Source organism: Schistocerca serialis, chromosome 1, assembly GCF_023864345.2.
Source record: "Schistocerca serialis cubense isolate TAMUIC-IGC-003099 chromosome 1, iqSchSeri2.2, whole genome shotgun sequence".
Classification (NCBI taxonomy): Eukaryota; Metazoa; Arthropoda; class Insecta; order Orthoptera; family Acrididae; genus Schistocerca; species Schistocerca serialis.
In genome coordinates, this window is record NC_064638.1 from 241,184,047 (window position 1) to 241,204,327 (window position 20,281).

Genomic DNA, 20,281 nt, shown 5'->3' on the forward strand with positions numbered 1-20,281 from the left:
TGCCCCTCCATATCCGCATTCAGTGACTCCTGTGGGCTGAGGATGACACGGTGGTTAGTCGGCACCTTTGGGCCTTCATGGCCTGTGCGGGAGAAGTTTAGTTTTTTAGTTTAGTTTCATTTAATCTTAAGTATGCGACTTATGGACCTGGTGAGGGATAATCACAAATAGAAAGACACGGTACATAAGATTTTTGGAACCACTCACGGCACAGGTTTTTGGTTATAGATAAAACACAGTTGAAGGAATGACAATAACATGAAAACTTCAAGGATCTTTTAAGGCAATTTAATGGTATATAAGGCTATTAGTAAAAAACACACCATGGAGAAATACAATCATGTGATGCATCCCCGAAGTTAATACATATAACCTTCTGAGTTGAAATAATGAATATTTTTCACAGATCTGTACAAAAGTGTTAACTAAATATTGACACAAAGCATGAAATCAACGCTGTAACCTATAAAGCACCGCAGAAGAATTTAATACGTTAACAGATGGGTGATGTATCTTGAAATTCGTCAAGCAGCTGGGATTTAGTAAATAGTAAAGGGAGGTAATTACACAATTATTCATTACACTATGGACAAATTCACATACGCCACGTATTCAGTCAGAGAACATCTATCTATATATTGATGAATAATTTGGAATGAAGAATGACGATCTGACACATATGAATGCGCAAGCAGAAACATGTGCAAATGTTAGCATAAAATTCGAGAGGGCCGTTCACCAGACCAACACAAAATTCGAGAGACTCTGTGAACGGAGTAAATATGTTTATCAGAATGTTTATTAGAGTATCATGTAAAAATCTGAAGTAAATCGGTCAAGAATGTTCGATGTTTTTGGAAACAATGTTTCCTCTCATTTCTCTTTTGCATATTACTACAGATGAAAAGTGCTATTTATCGCAAAATAATGGGGAATGTTCGGAATCACAGCGACAGTAAAACCTACATTCATTGCAATGGCTTTGGGGGCCTAGACAATTGATCGCCAGTCCAAATTTTAAGTGGGCCACCAACTTCCGTGAAGTATTTGTTGCTCTGGAGAAGGCGACAGTTGCAATATAGTTCACGAAATCTGTTTATGTTGGTATGTATGTAATGGAGCTATTAAATCTCCACATGTACCATTTTCATTATGAGTTTGAGAAAACTCATTTTGGAGATCCAAAGTTGCTTGATATAGACACAGACAGCTTCATTTACTGGCTGGAGAACTGTGATCCATACGAAGTGATCAGGTGTCAACTCAGTGCATTTGACATTTCTGAATATAAAACAAATAGACCATTTGGTATAAAGGCAGCCAACAAGACTGAAATTGGCATACAAATGTTTATGATTCCTGAGGTAATTAAAAGCAGAATGAATGATTTGTGGTCGAGTGTCAAAATTCCGCTTGATATTAGTTGACTGCAACTCTTCTATGATCAGGATGACGCCTTCATCCATAAGGTTGCTTGGCAGTTGCTGAATACTCCCTCCACGATTTTTGGGACGTGAGGAAGACTCTTTTTTCTTCGTCTAAGTTACACTCTGATCCTTTTGGATGTAGATAAATGTGTGGAATGATGCAAGAAGACACTTTACCGTGAATGACGAGTCACTGAAGATAGATGGCACTTCTTCCAATTTTATTTTGTTGCAGTTTGCCTCTGAAGGAATACGATTACCGATCAATGATTTATAGCATCCTTTGCATGATTGTCCATCATTATAGGCAGGCATATCATTATGTGCAAGCAGCTTATGTATCCTGATGATACCCACACACCTTACCAAAAGAACGATTTGGCGATCACAAACGTAGCAAGATAGGTCAAGAAAGTGTCAAGGTCTGCCAAGAATTTTCTCACTCTTCTTTCAGGCAACTCTGCGAGCCTGGACAAACTTTTCCGTTGTCATTTCTTCTCACACACTTATCTGCCTTCATTGTTCCCGGAAGACCAGGCATTTTTGGTCGCCAGCCAAGCTTGTACAACTGATATGATGTTTGAGACATTCTGCAGTCGAATTACCATAAGAAGATTCCTGACAGCTAGCAGTCCTTTTACAAAGTTTCAACTGTGAAGTGATAATGGCTGCAGGATCAACGATAGGCTTCGATGTAGCTGCGACAAAGCCGAGACATTACAAAGACGTTCACAAAATCGGTTTCCTAAAGTATTTTTACCCCGAAATGGCGGGAATTTTGTAGTTTGTTCGAAAGAACCATATTGACAGTCAAATATCATACAGGGTGACACACGGGAGACGGACGGTTTTGAACTGCGTAGTACTGAGGGCGCGGTGGTGGGAGGTGGTCGTGGTGAGGATAGTTCTGATCCACACAAGACGCCATTTCATTTACTCAGTCACTATGGACCAGTGGGACTTGCAACATCGAGTGTTTGTCTATGAAAGTTTCGTGAAAAGTGGTGAGTCTATTATTGCTACGCAGCGATTGTTTCGTGCATGGTTTAATGTCTGTCGACATGGAGGTGTTCCGACCCGTAACAATCCTCAGATGGGTGGAAAACTTCAGATCAACTGGAAACATACTGGATAAGAAGCATCCTGGCCCTAGATTCAGAGTAACGACACCAGAAAATGTTGAAGGGGTAAGGCAAGCGGCAGTCAGCTAGACGTCATACCAGTGAGTTACGAATCAATCGTGAATCAGTTAGACGAATTTAGCATAAAGAATTAAAATTCCATCCCTACAAAATGCTCATTGTCCAACAACTTAAGGAAACTGATTTTGCTGTATGAGAAGACTTCGCTTACAGAATACAAGTGATTTTGGGATCGAATAAAAATGAAATTTTATTGATGAGCGTTGAAGCTCATTTTCGTTTAAACGGGACTGTGAATAAGCAAAACTCACTTTACTGGGCTCTAGAGCTTCCACACCTTATCCACCAGCGTCCTCTACACTCAGAAAAAGCAACAGTCTGGTATGCTCTTGGCTCTGTTGGCATTATTGGACCTTATTTTATTTTAAGAGAATGAGGACACAGTTACTGTTAATTCGGTTCGTTACATTCGTATGCTTGAAACATTCTTGAAACAAGAACTAATAAGATGACGAATCCCTTTAAAACGAGTTTTGTTCCAGCAGGATGGGGCAACATCGCACACCACAAACACTTCAATGGCAGTTCTTAGATGCATGTTTCCTGGCCGGATTACCTCACCCTTTGGCAATGTTCCTTGGCCTCCCAGGTCTGCCGACTTGTCAGTATGTGACTTTTTTCTTTGGGGGTACCTTAAGAACTGTGTCTATAACCACAAACAATGAAATTTGGACGAGTTGAAGAATGCAATCATTGAAGAAATTGCTGCCATTCCTGCAGAGATTTTAATCCGGTTAATGGAGGATTTTGATAAGAGACTTGAGTCATGCATTCGAAATGGTGGACATCACCTTGAGGACATTATTTTTTACAAATAACTTTGTTAACTAAAATGGCAAATAATGAGCTCAGATTTTGTGTAAAAAAACATACATTAATTTTAAAGTTGTCTGAGTATTATTTCCTTAAAAACCGTCTGTCTACCGTGTGTCACCCTATACCAATACAACGTTTTATGTACAAAATTAGATCTGAAACTGGTCAGTTTCAGACCCCATTTGTCCATTTCCCACTCTTAGTTTGGCTACGTAAATTGGGACAAAACCCCATTCTGTAGTTTATAGGGAGTCGTTTGACCTAAAGTATTTCACGCGAACTATGGCTCTGTCAGTAATGTAATAGTGACTCAGGAATACGTACGAGGGACGTTCAATAAGTAACGCAACACTTTTTTTCTAAAAGCAGGCTCTTTTTGTTCGGGATTCCAATACACCACATTTCAAAGTCTTCTGGCTACAAAACCCTATTTTTCACCATAATATCTGTTCAATGTGACGACTTTTCGCCACGTTTATTGGTCGGGCCGGTGTACCCAGCACTCTCCACGTCGACTTCGGAGCCATCATCCTGCAGTGTCAATGATCTCTCCACACACGTATTGCACCAAATAGATGGAAGTCGTAAGATGCGTCATCCGGGCTGTAGCATGGACGTGGAAGAACAGTTCAATGAAGTTGCCAGCTCCTCTTTGGTGCACAGACTTGCGTGAGGTATTGCGTTGTCGTGGAGAAGGAGAAGTTCGTTTTCATTTTTGTGGCGACGAACATGCTGAAGTCGTTTCTTCAATTCCCTGAGGGTAGCACAATACACTTCAGAGTTGATCGTTGCACGATGAGGGCGACATCAAACAGAGTAACCTCTTCAGACTCCCAGAACACCGTCGCCATGATCCTACCATCTGAGTGTACAAGTTCGAAATTTTCTTCTGAGGACTGCAGTTCTGTTTCCAATGTGGCGATGTTCGACAAAAAATTGTGACGATCAGCCTCGTAACACGCAAGCAATTCCGCACTATTGGTTCTTCCGTTAGAAGGCGAGGAAACCAGTAGGTACACATCTTTCTGTACACCAACAGGTGGACGAGTTTGTCAGCACTACTAAGCGGGTGAGTCAAATGAAAACTTCAGATTTGTAATAAGAAATCGAAATTTCTCGCCGTTATCCCGTAAGTTGGTAAGCGTGCTACAAACAGCGTTCAGCATGACCTGTAGGTGGCAGCATAGTGCAAATGCACATATACCATCGCAGTATCAGTATAAAGATGGCCGCCCCACTTGCGACTTGCACCAGGGAAGAACAGCATTCCGTTATTCAAAAAATGGTTCAAATGGCTCTGAGCACTATGGGACTCAACTGCTGAGGTCATTAGTCCCCTAGAACTTAGAACTAGTTAAACCTAACTAACCTAAGGACATCACAAACATCCATGCCCGAGGCAGGATTCGAACCTGCGACCGTAGCGGTCTTGCGGTTCCAGACTGCAGCGCCTTTAACCGCACGGACACTTCGGCCGGTCGTTCCGTTATTCGGTTTTTGCGTAGTGAAGGTGTGAAACCTATTGAAATTCATCGAGAAATGAAGGTTCAGTACGGTGATGCATGTTTGTCACAGCAGCAAGTCTACGAGTGGAGTAGGAAGTTCGCAAACAGTGTGACTTCAGTGGCAGATGCTCCTCGTCCAGGTCAGGGACAACGAGTTCTGACTCCACAGTACATTGCAGCAGTTGAAGCCGTAGTGAAGGAAAAACTGCCGAGTGACACTGAATGACATTGCAGCATGTTTACAGATTAGTCATGGGTCAGCACACCACACTGTGGATGATGTGCTCCAGTTTCACAAAGTGTCTGCAAGATGGGTGCCACGGCAGCTGACTCCTGAAATGAGAGAACGACGTGTTGATGCTTGTACAGAACTTCTTCCCCTCTTTGAATGAGAAGGTGATGGCTTACTTGCAAGAATCATTATTGGGGACGAAACCTGGGTTCACTTCCACGAACCGGAAACGAAGAGAGCGAACAAGGAATGGCGCCATACCTCATCACCAAAACCAAAGAAGTTTGAAACAGAATCATCAGCTGGGAAGGATATGCTGACTCTCTTTTGGGAAGAAAAAGGTGTCATTTTGGAGCATTACATACCTAGAGGGACCACTGTCACCATTGCATCATGCACAGATCTCCTAAAAAATCATCTCCAGCCTGCAATCAAATCAAAGCGACGTGTATTGCTGTCAGCAAGGCCCCATACTGCCCGTACAACAGTTGCAACAATCACAGACCTGCATTTTGAGTGTCTTCCTCATCCATCATACTCACCAGACCTTGACCCAAGTGATTTCCATATGTTTGGACCACTCAAAGACGCAATGGGAGAAAAAAAGTTCCGTTCTGATGAAGAGGTACGCCACGCCGTACATGAGTGGTTGCGCGGACTACCAAAAGAATTTTTTTCTAAAGGAATTTATGGACTTTGTAAGAGCTGGAGGACGTGCATTGATCGTGGGGGAGATTATGTTGAAAAGTGATACAGCTTTGTACCACTTCTGCTCAATAAATAATATTTAAAAAAATATTTAAGGTTGTCATTTGACTCACCCTCGTAGTTCTAAGTTCTAGGGGACTGATGACCTCAGATGTTAAGTCCCATAGTGCTCAGAGCCATTTGAACCATCTTTTAATCCTATTTACTGTTGTCACTAGTTTGCTGGTTTGCTTGCCCATGAGTGGCAGCAGCAGCGCTTATCGATAAGTGCACTGTCGTACTATTTCTGGCGCGACCGTTAGTATTTCTGGGTCGTCGTCTGTCGGGAGGTCAGTCGGGGACGATTAGCGCCAGTGAGGCGCGGACAGCCAGTACTTGCCGACCGCTGGCCACACACATGAACTGTCCGCGGAAGCAGATTGGAGCCGGAACAACCGCTGGTTGGTCGTTCGGTTGGTCGTCTCATTGGGCGACGTGTATTTGGTCTTCTGATCGTTTCTGGGCCTCGTAAGTTGGTCATGCCGGACGTGGGTCGGTTCCTTCCTCGTGCAGAGATGTCGTCGCCGATGGGCAAGAGTTACTTCTGCATGGGTGGGTCCGAGCCAGTGTACCCGGGTCGCCGTGTCTCCGAATTCCAAACGGACAACGAGTTGAGTCGGGTTGCAGCTGCAGTGAGCTCAGGACAGCCAAGACTCGCCCGACCATTGCCGACACTCATAGTTTGAGTGGGGATGACCTTTATTGGTCGTTCGGTCGGTCGTCTAATCGGACGACGTGTATTTGGTCGCTGACCGTTTATGGAAACTCTGTGTGTGTGACTTGTCATTTCTCCATGTTGTTCCATGGTGATTGGTTTTTAGGATTGTCAGAGTTCTTGGTGCAAGTGTTTACGTGGAACTGTGTGTAGCTTCTGTGATTTCCGTTGAGCAGATTAATGTAGTTGGCGTACTGGAGTAGCCAGTCGATCGGTTGTCGCGCCTTTAGTTGGGTGGAAGGGAATTCAGTAGGTTGTTTGTTGGTTCTTCAGCCGTCCCTAGGCCGTGTTGCCACCGATTATTTAGTGTTACACTTGACTGCCTATCTCACCTTAACTGTTGTTAGAGTTTCCTCCCAGGCCGACCTTCGGAACACTTCTGAGCACCACTGTTCTGCTCTCTGTGTTTGTGATTTTCTTTTGTCGCAAGTACTGTGCCAGGCCTTCAGCCGTGTATTAATTTTGTCAGTTCTGTGTTCAGTATATGGCCTTCAGTCGATCATTATGTGAAGTATTTTAAGATAAGGCCTTCAGCCATGTTTTATTTAAAATCCTTGTTTGCTTTGTATTTAGGCCTTCAGCCGCGTTTGTTTTAAAATCTGTGGCTTTCAGCCCGTAACGTATAAATTCCTTTCTGTAAGGTTTCTCTTTAATCATCTTGAAATATTAAAATAGCCCTCAGCCGTATTGTGTAAATGCTTATCTTAATGTTTGTCTTTAATTATTCTGAATAATTGTTTGGGCCTTCAGCCGTCAAGATATTTCAAGTTTTCTTAAGATGATTTTCTGTTGTACTGTTTAAATGCTTGTCTTTAAAGGTTCCCTTTTATTATGTTGAAATATTATTGGGATTTCAGCCGAGGAATTAATTTAAATTTTCCATAATATGGCTTTTAGCCGAAATTGGTTAATGCTTGCCTTTTAAGAATTTCCTTTGCTGATCTGAAATATTATTTGGGCCTGCAACCGAGAGTATATCTTAATTTTATTTATGTCAGGCCTTCAACCGTTTGTCTAAATTCTTGTGCCTTAAAAGGAGCCAGCCGGGGTGGCCGAGCGGTTCTAGGCGCTACAGTCTGGAACCGCGCAACCGCTACGGTCGCAGGTTCGAATCCTGTCTCGGGCATGGATGTGTTTTATGTCCTTAGGTTACTTAGGTCTAAGTAGTTCTAAGTTCTAGGGGACTGATGACCTTAGAAGTTAAGTCCCATAGTTCTCAGAGCCATTTGAACCTTAAAAGGAATTATTTAAGGATATTTTAGTTTTACTTAAGTAAGGCCTTCAGCCGTTTCTCTAAATCCTTGTGTTTAAAAGGGAATTTTTTAAACCTTACTATTGAGAAGTTACTTCGGCCCTCAGCGGTGAACTGATCCTTGTTGTTTTAAAGTGAAAACTGTACATTGTGTTTTCAAGGATTAAAATTCTGTGTACTTGTGTAACTAACAGTAACTGATCTTGGCCCCTTTCCACACCCTGATCCGCTCTGTCCTGCGATACCGGATTTCAAGCAGAATTTTTCCTTTCACAAACAATAGATTACCTATCAGCGTCTGTACACATTTAACAAACTGTAGCAGATTATGTTGCACTGTGCTCTGCAGTATCTAATCTTGTGTGTGTGTGTCTGTGTGTGTCACAACCCCACCACTTTGAAACACAAAATTCGTGGAAAAACAGGTGAAATTTAAGAAAAATTAACACGACGAAAAAGGGACCCACAACCTTACTACTATCGCTTGCGCCTTGTCCTGCGGTTACGCAGGGTCGGCCATGGTTAACCGGATTTGGTATGTTAATTGTAAGGAGTGGCCGGATGCCCTTCTTGCCGCAACCCCGTACCCCCCCCCCCCTTCCCCAGGACGGAATTAGTGTACCCCAGCTGTCTGTGACTTGTGTAAATCGTGAAATGCGTTCTACGGATCGGAGCGTGGAATGTCAGATCCCTTAATGGGGCAGGTAGGTTAGAAAATTTAAAAAGGGAAATGGATAGGTTGAAGTTAGATATAGTGGGAATTAGTGAAGTTAGGTGGCAGGAGGAACAAGACTTCAGGTCAGGTGACTACAGGGTTATAAACACAAAATCAAATAGGGGTAATGCAGGAGTAGGTTTAATAATGAATAGGAAAATAGGAATGCGGGTAAGCTACTACAAACAGCATAGTGAACGCATTATTGTGGCCAAGATAGATACGAAGCCCACGCCTACTACAGTAGTACAAGTTTATATGCCAACTAGCTCTGCAGATGACGAAGAAATTGAAGAAATGTATGATGAAATAAAAGAAATTATTCAGATTGTGAAGGGAGACGAAAATTTAATAGTCATGGGTGACTGGAATTCGAGTGTAGGAAAAGGGAGAGAAGGAAACATAGTAGGTGAATATGGATTGGGGGACAGAAATGAAAGAGGAAGCCGCCTGGTCGAATTTTGCACAGAGCACAACATAATCATAACTAACACTTGGTTTAAGAATCATGAAAGAAGCTTGTATACATGGAAGAACCCTGGAGATACTAAAAGGTTTCAGATAGATTATATAATGGTAAGACAGAGATTTAGGAACCAGGTTTTAAACTGTAAGACATTTCCAGGGGCAGATGTGGACTCTGACCACAATCTATTGGTTATGACCTGTAGATTAAAACTGAAGAAACTGCAAAAAGGTGGGAATTTAAGGAGATGGGACCTGGATAAACTAAAAGAACCAGAGGTTGTACAGAGATTCAGGGAGAGCATAAGGGAGCAATTGACAGGAATGGGGGAAAGAAATACAGTAGAAGAAGAATGGGTAGCTTTGAGGGATGTAGTGAAGGCAGCAGAGGATCAAGTAGGTAAAAAGACGAGGGCTAGTAGAAATCCTTGGGTAACAGAAGAAATATTGAATTTAATTGATGAAAGGAGAAAATATAAAAATGCAGTGAGTGAAACAGGCAAAAAGGAATACAAACGTCTCAAAAATGAGATCGACAGGAAGTGCAAAATGGCTAAGCAGGGATGGCTAGAGGACAAATGTAAGGATGTAGAGGCCTATCTCACTAGGGGTAAGATAGATACCGCCTACAGGAAAATTAAAGAGACCTTTGGAGATAAGAGAACAACTTGTATGAATATCAAGAGCTCAGATGGAAACCCAGTTCTAAGCAAAGAAGGGAAAGCAGAAAGGTGGAAGGAGTATATGGAGGGTCTATACAAGGGCGATGTACTTGAGGACAATATTATGGAAATGGAAGAGGATGTAGATGAAGATGAAATGGGAGATATGATACTGCGTGAAGAGTTTGACAGAGCACTGAAAGACCTGAGTCGAAACAAGGCCCCCGGAGTAGACAATATTCCATTGGAACTACTGACGGCCGTGGGAGAGCCAGTCCTGACAAAACTCTACCATCTGGTGAGCAAGATGTATGAAACAGGCGAAATACCCTCAGACTTCAAGAGGAATATAATAATTCCAATCCCAAAGAAAGCAGGTGTTGACAGATGTGAAAATTACCGATTTATCAGCTTAATAAGTCACAGCTGCAAAATACTAACACGAATTCTTTACAGACGAATGGAAAAACTAGTAGAAGCCAACCTCTGGGAAGATCAGTTTGGATTCCGTAGAAACACTGGAACACGTGAGGCAATACTGACCTTACGACTTATCTTAGAAGAAAGATTAAGGAAAGGCAAACCTACGTTTCTAGCATTTGTAGACTTAGAGAAAGCTTTTGACAATGTTGACTGGAATACTCTCTTTCAAATTCTAAAGGTGGCAGGGGTAAAATACAGGGAGCGAAAGGCTATTTACAATTTGTACAGAAACCAGATGGCAGTTATAAGAGTCGAGGGACATGAAAGGGAAGCAGTGGTTGGGAAGGGAGTAAGACAGGGTTGTAGCCTCTCCCCGATGTTGTTCAATCTGTATATTGAGCAAGCAGTAAAGGAAACAAAAGAAAAATTCGGAGTAGGTATTAAAATTCATGGAGAAGAAATAAAAACTTTGAGGTTCGCCGATGACATTGTAATTCTGTCAGAGACAGCAAAGGACTTGCAAGAGCAGTTGAATGGAATGGACAGTGTCTTGAAAGGAGGATATAAGATGAACATCAACAAAATCAAAACAAGGATAATAGAATGTAGTCTAATTAAGTCGGGTGATGCTGAGGGAATTAGATTAGGAAATGAGGCACTTAAAGTAGTAAAGGAGTTTTGCTATTTGGGGAGCAAAATAACTGATGATGGCCGAAGTAGAAAGGATATAAAATGTAGGCTGGCAATGGCAAGGAAAGCGTTTCTGAAGAAGAGAAATTTGTTAACATCCAGTATTGATTTAAGTGTCAGGAAGTCATTTCTGAAAGTATTCGTATGGAGTGTAGCCATGTATGGAAGTGAAACATGGACGATAAATAGTTTGGACAAGAAGAGAATAGAAGCTTTCGAAATGTGGTGCTACAGAAGAATGCTGAAGATTAGATGGGTATATCACATAACTAATGAGGAAGTATTGAATAGGATTGGGGAGAAGAGAAGTTTGTGGCACAACTTGACCAGAAGAAAGGATCGGTTGGTAGGACATGTTCTGAGGCATCAAGGGATCACCAATTTAGTATTGGAGGGCAGCGTGGAGGGTAAAAATCGTAGAGGGAGACCAAGAGATGAATACACTAAGCAGATTCAGAAGGATGTAGATTGCAGTAGGTACTGGGAGATGAAAAAGCTTGCACAGGATAGAGTAGCATGGAGAGCTGCATCAAACCAGTCTCAGGACTGAAGACCACAACAACAACAACAACAACAGTGTGAATGTGTTTCAAATGTCTGTGAGTCGTGTAACTGAGGCAGGAAGTGGGGACCAGCCCGGTATTCATCTTGTAGGAGGTGGAAAACCGCCTAAAAACCACATCCAGGCTCACCAGAACACCGGCCGTCGTCTTTATACCGCCGGGCGGATTCGATACGGGGCCTTCGCGCCTACCCGAGTCCAGGAAGCGACGCGATAGAGCTCTCGGCTATTCTGGCGGGTACCAACAACCTTACTCATTACTATTAAATTTTATCTTATACTGTAGGGGTACAGAATTCACCGTACACTCAACTCATAAAACGATCGAGCAGCCACGCTTCAATACAAAACATAAAGTAATCACTCTGCAACTGACGTAACATAGCCCTCAACAAGTAAGTGCTATGTGAGCATAAAGCACGTTGCCATTGCCCTGTTATTTCCCGCTCGCCTGCCTCTGTACCAGCTGAATCATGTGCAGGTGAGCGAGGACGGCTACTTCGTGCACTTCTACGCGCCTCCCGGCCTGCCGCCGCTGCCCAAACACGTCGTCTTCGTGCTCGATGTCAGCGGCTCCATGATGGGCCGTAAGATCGAGCAGCTCAAGACGGCCATGAACACCATCCTGGACGAGCTCAACGCGGGCGACGTCTTCTCCCTGATCCCGTTTTCTTCTAACGTGAAGGTAAGCTGAACCGCCACTAATTGGAACCAAATGGTGGAAAACTACGTTGTTGGTTGATAAGTACAATTATAATTGCTCTAACTAAAATGTTTTCTGACGATCGCGGGTAAAAGATCTGAAGTAACATATTTTAAATTACAGTATCTCGCATTAGTATGTTGTCTAAGCTCTCCCATTACCTTTCACAATCTCTAACACTTTCATATGGAAGTATGCAACACTTAATTTCGCTACACCATGCTTTCATTGGTTTTAAAGTATATTCCTTCCTTTTAGTTTATGACAGTGCATCTCATTTTCATTTCATTAAATTTTCTAGGCAGATTTCACCTTTCTTCTTCCTGTAACTATAGCAGCTGCTAATCTGAACCAATGGAAACTGTGTCTCCTATAAATTTATTTTGTTGTTGTTTTGTAGTCTTCAGTCGGAAGGCGATTTGATGCAGCTCTCCATACTAGTCCGTCGTGTCCAGTCCTTTCAATCTATGGAAGACTACTCTAGGATTTCAGAAGATACTAGCACGAAAACTATAAGAAATATAGAAAATAGACACATATTAGTGAGTAGTGCATCTCTCCAAGTTTTTAACTCAGATTATGACACTAGGTTGCAAGTGCTACTCTGAAATGAAGAATTTGGCGAGACTGATGACAAAAAAAGGGACACTCGATCGAACACCCTTCCTCGTGTTGTGGCAAATGTCATTAAAGTCAGCGTTGCATATGCCAGGGAAGGTGCAACGACAGTGCAACAATATTAGATACAGACTCCCAGGTAAACGCCATTTTCCTTGACTTCCGGAAGGCGTTCGATACAATTCCGCACTGCCGCCTGATACAGTAAGATCCTACGTAATATCAGACCAGCTGTGTGGGTGGACTGAAGAGTTTTTAGCAAACTGAACAGAGCATGTTGTTCTCAATGGAGAGACGTCTACAGACGTTGAAGTAACCTCTGTCGTGCCTCAGGGGAGTGTTATGGGACCATTGCTTTTCACAATATATATAAATGACCTAGTAGATAGTGTCTGCGGATGATGCTGTTAGTACACAGAGAAGTTGCAGCATTAGAAAATTGCAGCGAAATGCAGGAAGATCGGCAGCGTATAGGCACTTGGTGCAGGGAGTGGCAACTGACCCTTAACATAGACAAATATAATGTATTGCGAATACATAGAAAGAAGGATCCTTTATTGTATGATTATATGATAGCGGAACAAACAATGGTAACAGTTACCTCTGTAAAATGTCTGGGAGTATGCGTACGGAACGATTTGAAGTGGAATGATCATATAAAATTAATTGCTGATAAGGCGGGTGCCAGATTGGGATTCATTGGGAGAGTGCTTAGAAATTGTAGTCCATCAACAAAGGAGGTGGCTTACACAACACTCGTTCGACCTATACTTGAGTATTGCTCATCAGTGTGGGATCCGTACCAGGTCGGGTTGACAGAGGAGATAGAGATGGTCCACAGAAGAGCGGCGCGTTTAGTCACAGGGTTATTTGATAAGCGTGAAGGCGTTGCGGAGATGTTTAGCGGGCTCAAGTGGCAGACTCTGCAAGAGAGGCGCTCTGCATCGCGGTGTAGCTTGCTGTCCAGGTTTCGAGAGGGTGCGTTTCTGGATGAGGTATCGAATACATTGCTTCCCCCTACTTATACCTCCCGAGGAGATCACGAACGTAAAATAAGAGAGATTCGAGCGCGCACGGAGGCTTTCCGGCAGTCTTTCTTCCCGCGAACCATATGCGACTGGAACAGGAAAGGGAGGTAATGACAGTGGCAAGTAAAGTGCCCTCTTCCACATACCGTTGGGTGGCTTGCGGAGTATAAATGTAGGTGTAGATGTAGACAGCAGTCCACTGTGGGCGTTCGTTCATTCGTTTGTCTGTCTACAGGCGCGAAATATAAGTGGCCATTAAAACTTTTCTTTTATAAGGCTGTACTGTTCAGAATCGGTATGCCAGTGAAGCAAAATCACCGTGAGTTCTGAGGCAATGGTCTTATCGAGCCATCAGTATGAACATACCCGTTTTCTAAACCACTATGTCCTGCTCCTTGGAGAAGTCTGTAACTGCCATACTCACATCTTCGTCCAACAGGACTCGACGACACTCCAAGGCCGTCTTTAAGGGACTGGAAGGGTGGTAATTGCATGGGAATAAATCAGGGTATGTTCTAGAGTGTCCCAGTGTCCTACTGTCGAGTGTCCAATTGCACAGATTGACCGGCGTCTTGTGTGTCGAATCGTGGCCAGCACTGAATTGGTACACAATTCGCCAACGGTGGATTAAGGCAATTATGCTGCCCCATACACATTATCCGTTCTCCGATGGAAGTCTACCGATGTTTCTCCTTCAGCAGCCAAGAAAATAATAACAGCACGTTGGTCCTGTTTGGACGCATTTAATAATAACGTCGCCATACCTCAGTTTTCCATATTTATGGCGTGTACTTCGGTAAAGACACGAATGTCACACTGATATCTTGCCTACATTTCGGTGCTTATATACCCGCATCGGAGTCGCGCTACATTGAATCTGAGATGTAGCAACGCCCTCAAACGGAGCGTTTTTGAGCGCCCCTTTTAATTCGAGGCAATGATAAGGAGCGGATGATTAGTTCATATGTCCTGACACACCTGCCCTCCAGTAGTGAAATCTGCAACTTAGTCACGGTGCGTATTACGAATGGAAACTTGAAGAGATGCTCTCCCCATCGAATGATATGTACCATGAATCCGTATTTCTTCCAACTTTCATACAATCATCGACAGAAACTCCAGAGGCACGTGTGAATAAACCTACATTGCAAACTACATACATCAGCTTGAAAGTGTCAACTGTACTCAAGCCTTGTTCATGATCTACAATTTTCCTCCTCACACTTCCCTCCCTTACGAAACCGCCTCATCCTTGATGCCTCAGATTGAGTTCCACGAGCCGATCTCTTTGTTTAGGCACATTGTGCAATACCTAATTTTTCTCTCCAGTTCAATTCAGTACCTCTTCGTCAGTTATCCTTCAATCTTCTCCATTCTTCTGTAACATCACAAACTTCTATGATCTTGTATATATTGCTTGCCGTCCATATTTGATTCCATATAAGGCTATAAACAAAACAAATACCACCGTAAAACACTTCCTAAGACCCAATTTTATGTTACATGTCAGCAAATTTCTCTTTTCTCGACCGATTACCTTGTAACGGTGAGTCGGTATCTTATATCCTCTTTACTTCTACTGTTTTCAGTTATTTTCCTGCTAAAACAGCACAACTCTCTTACAAATTTTAGCCTTTCATTTGCTAATCTAATTCCCTCAGCATCACTTCACTTAATTTTTGTACACTGCATGACACTTGTTTCACCTTTGTTGATGTTCATTGCGTCTAAGTTGGTCATTTTCTAGACATGTCACACTTCAAGAATTAAATTTTGTAGGTGAAGCATGGACCTTGTCGTTGGTGGGGAGGCTTGCGTGCCTCAGGGATATCTGTTGAGAGGCCAGACAAACGTTTGGTTCCTGAAGAGGGGCAGCAGCCTTTTCAATAGTTGCAGGGGCAACAGTCTGGATGATGGACTGATCTGGCCTTGTAACACTAACCAAAACGGCCTAGCTCTGCTGGTACTGCGAACGGCTGAAAGCAAGGGGAAACAACAGCCGTAATTTTTCTCGAGGGCATGCAGCTTTACGGTATGGATAAATGATGATGGCGTCTTCTTGGGTAAAATATTCCGGAGGTAAAATAGTTCCCCCTTTCGGATGTCCGGGCGGGGACTACTCAAGAGGACGTCGATATCAGGAGAAAGAAAACTGGCGTTCTACGGATCGGAGCGTGGAATGTCAGATCCCTTAATCGGGCAGGTAGATTAGAAAATTTGAAAAGGGAAATGGATAGGTTAAAGTTAGATATTGTGGGAATTAGCGAAGTTCGGTGGCAGGAGGAACAAGACTTTTGGTCAGTTGAATACAGAGTTATAAATACAAAATCAAATAGGGGTAATGCAGGAGTAGCTTTAATAACGAACAAAAAAATAGGAGTGCGGGTAAGCTACTACAAACAGCATAGTGAACTCATTATTGTGGCCAAGATAGACACGAAGCCCACGCCTACTACAGTAGTACAAGTTTATATGCCAACTAGCTCTGCAGATAACGAAGAGGTTGATGAAATGTTTGATGAGATAAAAGATATTATTCAGCTAGTGAAGGGAGATGAAAATTTAATAGTCATGGGTGAGTGGAATTCGATAGTAGGAAAAGGCAGAGAAGGAAACGTAGTAGGTGAATATGGAATGGGAGTACTAAATGAAAGAGAAAACCACCTTGTAGAATTTTGCACAGAGCATAACTTAATCATAGCTAACACTTGGTTCAAGAACCATGAAAGCAGGTTGTATACATGGAAGAGGCCTGGATATAATGGAAAGTTTCAGATAAGACACAGATTTAGGAACCAGGCGTTAAATTGTAAGACATTTACAGGGCAGATGTGGACTCTGACCACAATCTATTGGTTATGAACTGTAGATTAAAACTGAAGAAACTGCAGAAAGTTGGGATTTGAGTGAGATGGGACCTGGATAAACTGACGGGACCAGATGTTGTAAAGAGTTTCAGGGGGAGCATTAGGGAACGATGACAGGAATGGGGGAAAGAAATACAGTAGAATAAGGATGGGTGGCTTTGAAGGATGAAATAGCGAAGGCAGCAGAGGATCAAGTAGGTAAAAAGACGAGAAATATAAAAATGCAGTAAATGAAGCAGGTAAAAAGGAATACAAACGTCTCAAAAATGAGATAGGCAGGTAGTGCAAAATGGCTAAGCAGGGATGGCTAGAGGACAAATGTAAGGATCTAGAGGCACATCTCACTAGCGGTAAGATAGATACTGCCTACAGGAAAATTAAAGAGACCTTTGGAGAAAAGAGAACCACTTGTATGAACATCAAGAGCTCAGATGAAAACCCATTTCTAAGCAAAGAAGGGAAAACAAAAAGGTTGGTTGGTTGGTTGGTTTGGGGAAGGAGACCAGACAGCGTGGTCATCGGTCTCATCGGAATAGGGAAGGATGGGGAAGGAAGTCGGCCGTGCCCTTTCAGAGGAACCATCCCGGCATTTGCCTGGAGTGATTTAGGGAAATCACGGAAAACCTAAATCAGGATGGCCGGACGCGGGATTGAACCGTCGTCCTTCCGAATGCGAGTCCAGAGTCTAACCACTGCGCCACCTCGCTCGGTCAACAAAAAGGTGGAAGGAGTATATAGAGGGTATATACAAGGACGATATACTTGAGGACAATATTGTGGAAATGGAAGATAATGTAGATGAAGATGAAATAGGAGATACGATACTGCGTGAAGACTTTGACAGAGCACTGAAAGACCTAAGTCGAAACAAGGCCCCAGGAGCAGATAACATTCCATTAAAACTACTGACAGCCTTGGGAGAGCCAGTCCTGACAAAACTCTACCATCTGGTGAGGAAGATGTATGAGACAGGCGAAATACCCTCAGACTTCAAGAAGAATATAATAATTCCAATCCCAAAGAAAGCAGGTGTTGACAGATGTGATAATTACCGAACTACCAGTTTAATAAGCCACAACTGCAAAATACTAACGCGAATTCCTTACAGACGAATGGAAAAACTGATAGAAGCCGACCTTGGGGAAGATCAGTTTAGATTCCGTAGAAATGTTGGAACACGTGAGGCAATACTGACCCTAAGACTTATCTGGGAAGGTAAATTAAGGAAAAGCAAGCCTACGTTTCTAGCATTTGTAGACTTAGAAAAAGCTTTTGCCAATGTGGACTAAAATACTCTCTTTCAAATTCTGAAGGTGGCAGGGGTAAAATTCAGGGAGCGAAAGGCTATTTACAGTTTGTACAGAAACCAGATGGCAGTTACAAGAGTTGAAGGGCATGAAAGGGAAGCAGTTGGGAAGGGAGTGAGACAGGGTTGTAGCCTCTCCCCGATGTTATTCAATCTGTATATTGAGCAAGCAGTAAAGGAAACAATAGAAAAATTCGGAGTAGGAATTAAAATCCATGGGAAAGAAATAAAAACTCTTAGGTTCGCCGATGAGATTGTAATTCTATCAGAGACAGAAAAGGACCTGTAAGAGCAGTTGAACGGAATTGACAGTATCTTGAAAGATGAACATCAACAATAGCAAAAAGGGGATAATGGAATGTAGTTGAATTAAGTCGGGTGATGTTGAAGGAATTACATTAGGGAATGAGACACTTAAAGTGATAGATTAGTTTTGCTATTTGAGGAGCAAAATAACTAATTATGGTCGAACTAGAGAAGATATAAATTGTAGACATGTAGGTAAGCGTTTCTGAAGAAGAGAAATTTGTTAACATCGGGTATAGATTTAAGTGTCAGGAAGTCGTTTCTGAAAGTATATGTATGGAGTGTGACCATGCATGGAAGTGAAACATGGACGATAAATAGTTTGGGCAAGAAGAGAGTAGAAGGTTTCGAAATGTGGTGCTACAGAAGAATGCTGAAGATTAGATGGGTAGATCACATAACTAATGAGGAGGTACTGAATAGAACTGGGTAGAAGAGAAATTCGTGGCACAACTCGACTAGAAGAAGGGATCGGTTGGTAGGACATGTTCTGAGGCATCAAGGGATTACCAATTTAGTATTGGAGGGCAGCATGGAGGGTAAAAATCGTAGAGGGAGACCAAGAGATGAATACACTAAGCAGATTCAGAAGGCTGTAGGTTGCAGTTAGTACTGGGAGATGTAGAAGCTTGCACAGGATAGAGTAGCATGGAGAGCAGCATCGAACCATCCTCTGGACTCAAGACCACAACAACGCCGATGTTCATCTTATAACCTGTTTCCAAGACGGTATGCATTCCGTTTTACTGATCAACCAAATCCTTAGCAGCGCGTTTGTGGGGAGGGTTTTTGGACATTTGAGTGAATTTTGTACCACGCTGAATGAAGTGAGACTCAGGTGATAATGCTTGGTTGCAGGTATGGCATCCAGACGTGCCGCTCACGTTTCGACACTGGCAGCCGGACGTGAGCTCTGCGTTCAACGCCAGTGCCATCGTCGAAGCGACAAGCGAGAACATCGCGAAGGCCAAAAACAGCATTAACTCCCTTGAAGCGAGCGGACGTATGTACAAGTCTCCTCCGGGACTTTAAACATATAAAAATCACAATACAATAAAAGAGCTGTAGTTAACTTCCAGATTTCATCTTCTCTGCTTTTCCTAGTAAACAGTTGCCAATGTACGTGTGTGAAACGCATTTGACAATTGGCACCTCAGACAGAAGAAAATACTTGGAATTAGTATGAATTTGCTGTATTTTTAATGCGCCCATGTAGTCCAAAGATTGTAGGATTATTGTAGCGATTGCTGCAAATAAAGCAGTGGATATGATTCGCTATAATATGAAACTATAAAAAAAGAAACACGAAGCTGGCTGGAGACATATCCCTTTTTTATTGTCATTATGACATATTCTTTCTCACATTTCATTACTCACGTTTTCCTGTTTAACATAAGCACATTTGATGAATTACCGTTCATGATTATACTCTGTCTCATTAGGCAGTTGAAAACATTTAGAAAACTGATCACCGTTGAAGAACTTGGAGTGACTCTGACAATAGCTTTTAACATCGCAGTTTGCAGTACATAAATCCAGTCTACTACCACAAATAGTTCATTACCCTATGTACATTAGGCATTTGCTTGTAATTTCACATGTCTGATAGTTGCTCCTCAGTATGTGTTATATGAATCTCAGAATTTTAACCACTCTACAAATGTTAGTTATTGATATAAGCGCTAGGTAGTGTCACAATACTCAACTCTACCTCCTAACGTCAAGTAATTTCATAGGTAAGATAGAATCAAAGCCAACATCCACCTGAATAGCACAAGTTTATATGCCTACTAACACCATAAGTGATAAGGAGTTGGAAGAATGTATGATGAGATAAAAGAAATTATTGACGTCCTTAAGAAGACGAAATATTAATTTCTATGCGAGAATGGAATTCAATAGTAGGACAAGGAAGCATATCAACAAACGGGAACTGAGAAAAAGGAATTAACTCTAGGTGCAGTTGTCCACCGCAGTGAAGAGCTATTAATGTCGCTTCTTTGACTTTTTTAATGGATCCTAAGGCTGTAGAAGCCGAAA

The 20,281-nt window shown here is 42.4% G+C and overlaps 1 protein-coding gene across 7 annotated transcripts in view; it reads left to right on the top strand.

Moving 5' to 3' along the window:
* Positions 1 to 20,281, top strand: part of LOC126466754 (inter-alpha-trypsin inhibitor heavy chain H4-like) — a 207,579-nt gene that overhangs the window by 71,628 nt on the left and 115,670 nt on the right. For all 7 annotated transcript variants that reach the window (XM_050096405.1, XM_050096410.1, XM_050096408.1 and 4 more), the window contains exons 7-8: positions 11,895 to 12,098; positions 19,100 to 19,244. In XM_050096405.1, coding sequence (XP_049952362.1) covers positions 11,895 to 12,098; positions 19,100 to 19,244 — 349 coding nt within the window. The remainder of the gene's footprint in view (positions 1 to 11,894; positions 12,099 to 19,099; positions 19,245 to 20,281) is intronic.